Source organism: Vipera berus (assembly GCF_964194415.1).
Source record: "Vipera berus genome assembly, chromosome: 4".
NCBI classification, from domain to species: Eukaryota; Metazoa; Chordata; class Lepidosauria; order Squamata; family Viperidae; genus Vipera; species Vipera berus.
In genome coordinates, this window is record NC_138206.1 from 48,087,991 (window position 1) to 48,096,862 (window position 8,872).

Here is an 8,872-nt window from a genome sequence, read left to right on the forward strand (position 1 = left end):
TTTTAATGGGACACCTGGTGATGTGGCAGTAACACAACAAGGTGGGGACGTGGCAGGCAGCAGGTGAGCTACCATGATGGATCTTATCAGGGTAATGATTTAAAGGCTAACCACCTGATGTAATGTAAGGTGGATGATACAATGATAGGAATGACTCAGCAGGGTCTGTGTCTTTTTAAGAGCCTGAGTGTAAAAGGGAAGGCTTTTGCTGGAGTGTCTCCCTCCCTCCCTCCACCATTTCCTGCTGTAACTACTGTGTGTTGGAGTTTGCTGTATTTTGTTCCTAGTGGATATTGTACATAATGTAATATAAACCACCATTTAATATAGACCACTATTTACTATATTTACTAATGGGTTATCTCAGCGCAATAAGACTGTGCATGCTCTGACAGGTTATGGGCCCGGAGTGAGGAGAAAACCAGTGAGAGTTTGACCAAGAGCCAGAGGAGTTAAAGCTTGTGGTTTGTGATGGTTTGAAGAAGCAACTACCTCTCCTGGAGTCTGAAAATGGAGATGTACCTGAGAAGGGAGGAGTTGTAGATGATAATTACTGTTCCACCTGCAGCCCTGGATGATGGGGACCAGAGAAAGAATGAGAAAGCATTGGCCAGTATAATCTTGTATTTGGAGGATAGCCAGCTGATACACATGAGGGGTCTCCAGTCTGCTAAGGAGTGCTAGGAAGCTTTATGCAGTGTGTACATGAGAGGGACTGTGAGCAGCAAAGCAGTGCTGACAAGAAAGCTATATAAAGCATAGCTGAAGTTGGAAGAGAGCATGTCTACGCATTTGCAGTCCATGAGAAAGACATTCCTAGAATTTGAGGAAAGAGGGATGACTTTTACTGAGTCACATAAAGTGTATGTGGTGTTCAGTTCATTGGACAATTCATGGGACAACCTAGTGACCAGTTTAGAGGCTATGCAGGAGAAGGACTTAACCATGAGTTATTTGACTGGCTGGTTGCTGGAGGAGGAACAGAAGCATCTGGAAAGGCAGCAGAGAGGGGGTGACGACAACACACAGACCAAGCCTAGAATAGAACTACAACATCCAAAGATGCCAGCAGAGCAGCCGAGAACATTTGCATGTGAAACGCTGCTTCATGTGTGGTTCTACAGAGCATCTCCAGAGACGCTGTCCTAAGAAGAGAAACAGAAGAGCAGCGAAACAAGATCATAGAGCTACACAACTGACATTTTCTCTGGCAGCAACTTTAACAGAAAAACACTTGGTTGTTGGACAGTAGGACAAGTCAGCATATTGCAAATAACCCACATATGTTTTCCAGTTTGAGACCAGCTAAGCAAGCATTTGTTAGCATGGCTAATGGACAACAGTCTGCAGTTAAAGGGGAAGATAAAGTTATTGGGGAAACTTTGGATAATGTGTTATATGTGCCAGACGTAGCCCATAATTTACTTAGTATTTTGAGCTTGGATAAAATGGGGGTATGGAGTAATGTTTGCAAAGGGTCAATATACCATAAGGAAAGGTGGGAGGATTTGTGCATAAGGCATTAAACAGGATAATTTGTATGTACTAAGAAAGCAGCAGGAAGATTGTGAACAATAACTCACAAACACTCCCAAGCATGATAACTGTGAAGGTTAGGACATGCAAGTTTTAAAGTGCTGCAGAGGATGCCAGATCTAGCTGAGGGACTACGAATTAAACAATGCAACACATATTTGGATTGCGTTATTTGCAGGGAGTCAAAGTGTGTGTATCCTGTAAGTAAGAAAAGCATTAGGCAAATAGGGGAGAAGCCATAAAAACAGACAACTATTTAGTGAACAGGGTATGGAGGGTTGCTATCAATGAAACTCCATATTACATGTTATATGGAAGGAAATCATTAGGTCACCTAAGGACATTTGGCAGTTATGCCTGGGTGCATATCCCCAAAGGCACCAGAAGAAAAGGATAGAAAAAGGCCAGGAAACTTAGGTTTGTACTTAGGATATGAGCCAGGTTCCAAGGGCTATAGATTTTCAGATGAAACAAGGAAGGTTGTGATATCAAGGTCTGCCAGTTTCACAGAACAAAATAATTGGAACAGGGTGCGTGCTAACACTGAAGTGTTCATGCCAACAAGTAGCATTAGTTCTCAGGAAAGAGAGGCTACACAAAGCCCAATGAAGGAAGAGCAGGATAGCAGGTCAGAAATAATAGGGATAGATGAGGATAGACCTGAGATAAAAAGAGTAAAAGAAACACATGAACAGATGATACCGAGGAGGTCTGAACCTAGCAATAAAGGTGTACCTCCTGTTCGATTCACAGCAAGTGGGGTTAGAGCATACAGTGTAAGGTATGAACCCCATAATTATCAAGAAATGTGGGACTAAAAAAACTTCAGTCAGACCTTCTAACTTCTCACGAGATTTTTTTTTTCTTTTTTACAAGAAGTTAGAAGCTCTGTGAGGTTTTTTTAGTTCACAAACTCCATTTCCCTGCAGAAGGAGAGAAATGTGCCAGAGCTGGAAAGCATGTTAGTGAAGAAATGCTTTCAGGAAGAGAGAGGAGCCAAACTCTATAGTAGCGCCAGGAGGAAACAGGGCTGTCGTTTCCAGAATGGAGAAGGGAGACGCAGGGCAATGCAGGGTGGCAAGCAAGTGCTCTTCTCTGCTCTGCATCGCTGCACAGAGCTGCTCCCCTTCCTGTTCTCAGTTCTCTCCAGTGGTGGCGATGGAGGCCTGGTGGAAGGAGGCGGCTGGGGAGGCTTGTGCTGCCTGGTCATAGTGCAAGCCCCGGGAGAGTTGGTAGAGGAGAAGGTGGCTGCCTCTGGGCAGATGATCTGTGGGGTGAAGTGTGAAGAAAGCCCCTCCAGCGGAAAATGGCAGCAGTGTAGCCTTTCGCCGCCACTCCCCCCTGCCTCTGAAACGGCAGTCCGGCTTGGGCAGGGAGTGAAAGGGAAGGTCACCAAGCAAGACACGGCCTGGCTGGTGGGGCCTTGAAGTAAGCAGGTATGGGGCATGTGGGGTAGCTCCACCCCCTTCCCCACCGGCCGTGCCTTGTGGCAGCAGCATGATGTGCCATGCGGCCTCCTGCCGCAAGAAGCCGCAGCAGAAGTGTACCGGCAGCCACGCGAGTGCCTGCGAGTCGGGGCTGTTGGTGCCGCCACCACGAGGCAAGGCAGGTATCACAAAAAATATAAGACATCCCCCTCTAAATAAGACCTAATGCCTCTTTCGGAGACAAAAATAATATAAAACCGGGTTTTACTTTCAGACAAACACAATAGTTGGAGAACTATTCAAATTCTTTTATTTAATTAAAACACTTAGAGCAGACATGTCAAACTTGCGACGTCACGTGACATCACGCAACGTATCGGGATGGTTTTGCCATTGCCAGAAATGGGATGGGCATGGATTCCAGAGGATGCATCCGGCTCAGGAGCCGGCAGTTTGACACCCCTGACTTAGAGCCTGGTACAGATGCATTTTTCTTCAAAACAGTCATACAGTTTGTAGTGTACATAATTTGCTAAACAATAGGATATAGAATATTCCTGAAATTTGTTTTATGATTTATCTCATGGTTACTGTGAAATCGTGTGAATGCATCAATGCAGTGCATGTTATCTCAGCTTGCAAAGCTTGGGTTCATTGAATGAGTTTACCAAAAATGTAAATGTTGCAGAATATATAGAGCCTCATGCTGGATAACTAAGCTCCATTTCATGCTGAATAAACAATGTATCTTAAATATAAAACACTATTTTAAAATATTTTTACTCCAAAAGCATTTTATTAACAAATTTGCTAAAAATTTAAAAAAAATCAAATTTAAATTTAAATTTTTTTATTTTTTTAAAAAAATCAATTGTTATCCACCCTGGTTGATTCTCTTCCTTTCTCTGTGGTTGGTTCCAGTCAGTGTTGAGAGGAGGTCCAGCCTATGCCCTCTGCTTTGTAGGGTTCCACAGACTGGATTCTTGCTTCTTGTTTAACATCCATGTGAGGTGCTCAGTAAGGTCATTTGATAATTTGGAATGAGGTATCATCAGTGTGCTGATTATACTCAACTTTATATCTTCAGCCCTGACTACCTAAATGATGTCACAGATATCTGATCATGTGGGAGTCTGGATGTGGCATAATAGGCTTTGGTTTCACCTGAAAAAGACTGAGTGGCTTTGCGAGTTTGAATATTGTGGTGCCCAACATGATCCACCTTAATTCACCCACCCACTGTCCCTCCCTCTCTCTTGCGCTCGCTCACTCGTCTTCTATAAAAATACATAGTCCTTTTGAGCATAATGTGCAAATGAGGATTATAAAGTTAATTGATTCCTCTAGTTATCTAAAGATAACTATGAAAATGTTTCAATGATACGTGTATTTTTTAAGATGTTGTCTTTAACTTTTAAGATATTGAATCTAATATACTTGATTTCACAATACTTTACCTAGATCTAACTGAAGGTATAACAATAACGACAGAACAGAGCTCAATCACAAAAGCTCAAGGAGATAAAGTTACACTGCTGTGCACATATACTCTCACTCCACCAGATGAAGGCACAGTTGAAATTGAATGGAGTCTTTTGCCACCAAAAGGGGAAGAGCCAGTAAGTAGAAGACATTGCGTGGATATAATACTTATTTTGAATTTAGTCTGTGTATGCGTTGTAAGTTAAATTCTTAATGAGAATACTGTATCCTTTTCTAGGGCACTTTAGAGTAGTATATTGAGAAGATTATTTATTGCTAAGACATACAGTGGCTTAAAATGTGTTCTGTTCTCCACACAAGTCCTAAAAGTAGGTAAAGAAAACCCAATTAAATGAGTCAAAACATAATAAGCTGAAAAGGTTCAAGAGACTCTAGAGTGCCATTGGAAGGAAACAGTGAATTTGGCTAAACACATGTTAAGGCCACTGTTAAGGTTTACCTTATGGCGAAGTGTCAATACTTCTGTGCCATTATTGCATCCACTGAATGCCACCTAAACAGTGGCTCTGTTTAGAGTTATCTGGACTCATTAGAAAGGGTGGCCCCAAAGTCAACCTGTAGGACCATGTGGAGGAATTCTCCGGGCATCTAGCAGATAAAATCACTTGGATTTGCTCTCAGTTGGATACCAAGCATGATGCAAGTCTTGTGGAGATGCCACCCTGTTAAGCGGATCAGACTTTGATAGTGAATATACAGAATTACTTTGTTCTTTAAATTATGTAGGACTTCCCATGCTCATCGCTGAAATCTTTTATTGATTAAAACGCTTGACATTTTTCCTTCAAATGAATTGATAATCCTAGATATTCACATATTTTTGCTCACCCAGAAATTTGTACCTTTGGACCAATCTGCAATCTTCAATCACTAATTAACAAGTATATTTTTGACAGGGCACTCTATCTAATTTTAGAACTTGTGTGGCGAACAGATCGTGTTTTAGGCCGTATTTATGCAGAAATGTGGGAAATTCAAAAGAGTTCACAAACTTTTAAACACCACTGTAACTTAACCTTTTCTTTTCCCCCCCATTCAGGTTATTATATATAATGTAGGCAAAGTTTATGATATATATCGTATGGTGGGACGAGTACAGTTTGCTAAGCAAAATCCAGCATCTGGAAATGCAAGCATTGATATCTTAAATTTAAAACCAGAAGATGCTGGCTTATACCAATGTAAAGTGAAGAAACTTCCTAGTATTCAAACTCACAGAGTCCAGTTGACAGTACTTGGTAAGGTATTTATGGTTAGCCTTTTTTGTATAGCTCTGTTTGAATATTAAATATGAATATTTAATACATAGGAAGTGCAGTGTAATGTAAAAATAAAATGCATTGTTACTCAGCAATAGTTTGGTTGTTTTTCTTTTAAAATTAGCATATTTGTTTTTTAAATTCTCATAAATTTCAATGTGTTAACTTTTAAGATTCAAATCTTTTGAATTATGTTCCCATGACCTTGGGAAATTAAAACCAGGAAAAATGAGGCACGATGATACATATGCAATGCAAATGATACTTTTGTTGTGTTACATAATATAAATTTACGATTGGCATATGTCATACTGCTCATACTACAATATTTTATTTTGTAGCAAAATTCTCTGAATTATGTTACATATAACAGAGTTATGCATATCCCAATCTTTCCTACCAAGCAGCTATTTTACTTAATTATGCTGCTTGAAATTTCTGTTTTTTGTTTTTAGTAGAAATATAGTTTGATCTATTAAGATGAAACTATGTTTAACTTTCAAATTTTCCCCTAAAAGATTTGTGATGTCTCTTCAGATTGTAAGTTTTGTAGCTAAGCAGTTTATTTGAGAACATACTTGTTTCAGAATAAAAGCACTAGGTTGGATCAATTAAAAATAAACTTACAGAAGAGAACTAGTACATAGAACTAAAAAGTGAAAATGAGGAATTAATATGTTTCAATTTGTAACTTGTTGGTCTTCCACTTATTAAGATTGTCATTCATTATTCTAATATATTCATTATTTCATGCATTTACTCTAGTAGTTCAAATTGACAAACAAAGTACACTTTAAGTTTATCCTAGAAAAGTGGTCTGCGAACTGGGGGGCTGTGATGTCACAGGGGGTCTGCAGAGGCTTGATGCAATCTACTGCTTTAAATTTTGAGTTAAGTCTTGGTGGTCTGTGGCCACAAAAGGTATTTAAAGGGGTCCATGGTGAAGAAAAGATTGAGAACCACTGACAAGAGAATAACTAGTCTAAAATCAGCCAGTTGGCTTCCATGACCAAGGGAGTTTAAATCGTGATCTAATTTAACCTAAGCCAATACCCACTAGTTCTGATATACTATCATCATGGTAATTCATATAATTAGAAATTATATATCTATAATACATATAATTTACTGTGATATTGCAGATCAAAGGCTTGTAGAATAGTAGCAGCTTGGAATGGTCAGCTGTTACGATCTGAAGTGACAAGGTATTTCAGCAGGATTATAGGTTATCTCCTAAAGTGGGAAATTTTTCCTTGGCTCGCAGATTAACATTAATGGTCCAGGAAAATATATGTTTGAGCTAAGGAGGCAGGTAACAGGATTATTGTGAACCCAGAAAAGGTTATGGTTTTAGGGTTAATATACAAATATGTGATATAGTTCTGGATTTGGTCTCATACTGGTGGGTAAATCACTACTGTTCAATAGCCTGCTAAAATCTCCTGAGCATACAAAATACTCCTGGGTATACAAGCAAATGCCAATTAACTACATCATCATTAAAGCTTACATTAGAATATTTATTTGTTAGAAAAACCGATGAAAACTAAATGCCACATTGAGGGATCACAGGAGATTGGAAGTGATCTTACTTTGAAATGTAAATCCAAAGAAGGTTCTCCCATCATAGTTTACTCCTGGAAAAAAACAACTGGTTCCCAAGAACTTCCAGCAACAGCATTACCAAGTATGCTTTCATGTTATTAATGTATTTTTCATGGACAGGACTATTGCGTGTACCTTTACTGTCTTCAAATGTTAAATTAATTTTAGATAAAACTGAGATAAAAGGAAAAAACATTTTGTTTATTTTATTTAACCATGTAATTGTCCAAAATATTTCTCGGTGGTATATCATCAGACTTTTAAGTTCTTAAAGCTAGTTGAAAAGGGAAAATAGACTAAAATTTGCTGAAGGAAATAGAACTATGGCATTGTTCTCCACTGCTTACTGTTGTCCATATCCTTTTGGAAGGGTTAATGTTCAGGATAGAATATTTGTTTTGTTCCTAAATGGAAGCCAGCCAAAAACACAGTTTGGAATCTGCCATCTTTAATAAGTTGCTTTGCTTCAGCTCCTTGCGTAAGAATCTTTAGATTTTTTAAAAAACTTTAAATGGAGCTAATTCTCTAAGTCTCTTGAGGTAATTATAATATTTCATGAAGTCTTCTCGGTAGTACTTATCCATTCTAGACTTACCTCAGCATGTTTGGACAGGGAGGAGTAGCCTTGCAAAAGACATGGTTGCTCTAGCAATCTCAGAAAAGTAATGCATTGAATGAACTTAACATGTATGAGGAATTTTCTTGTTTGAAAAATTCACACATTACTAATAATTTTGTAAAGGGATAACAGTCTTAGTTTTTGCATCAGAAATCTTTTCTCTCTCTTAAAATGTATATGATTTTTGATTAATTAGTAACTACTCTGATCACAGTAGACAAAGTGTTCATCTGTAGAAATGCTTACATGCACAGGCATTAGTAGAAGGGCTTTTATCTATCCTCATTCCCAAAATAATACTAATACTCAGTATTAGCAGTAGACTTAGATCAATAAAATAAGGTATGTTTAAGTAATAAAATACATGAAATAATATTATTGTTTTTTATTCTATAGATTGTTGCAAGAAAATCTAACAAATACCTTAAATATTTACAGATGAAAGTACAGGTGACTTATTTGTGAAAAATGCCTCTCAGACCTATTCTGGTACCTACACATGTTTGGCTTACAATAAAGTCGGCAGAGATGAATGTTCTCTCATACTGACTATTACACCCCGTAAGTATTAGTCAACAGGCAACAGTGAAGTAATAAAAATAGATATTAGCTAAACATTTGTCATTAAAATGCAAAAAATAATTTCTGCTACCTCTCATAATTTGTTTTTTGTATTTTAGCTATAGATAGAGCTGGTATTATTGCTGGAGCAGTTATAGGGACTCTTCTGGCACTCGCCTTAATGGCCTTTTTCATCTTCTGTTACTATAAGAAACGAAGAGACACAAAATATGAAAAAGAAGTACATCATGATATCAGGTGCAGCATTTTGATTAACTCTGAATATTACTTCAAAATTTCATTTCTAAAAATGTTAACTTCTAGAAGATACTGATTTACCTGCAAAAATAGCAACTAAATAA

General features: G+C 38.2%; 1 protein-coding gene across 3 annotated transcripts in view; it reads left to right on the top strand.

The window, feature by feature from the left end:
• CXADR (CXADR cell adhesion molecule) overlaps positions 1-8,872 on the top strand; it is a 38,258-nt gene that overhangs the window by 20,780 nt on the left and 8,606 nt on the right. For all 3 annotated transcript variants that reach the window (XM_081327402.1, XM_081327401.1, XM_081327400.1), the window contains exons 2-6: positions 4,425-4,582; positions 5,506-5,704; positions 7,257-7,412; positions 8,388-8,510; positions 8,630-8,768. In XM_081327402.1, coding sequence (XP_081183528.1) covers positions 5,548-5,704; positions 7,257-7,412; positions 8,388-8,510; positions 8,630-8,768 — 575 coding nt within the window. In that variant the 5' untranslated portion in view covers positions 4,425-4,582; positions 5,506-5,547. The remainder of the gene's footprint in view (positions 1-4,424; positions 4,583-5,505; positions 5,705-7,256; positions 7,413-8,387; positions 8,511-8,629; positions 8,769-8,872) is intronic.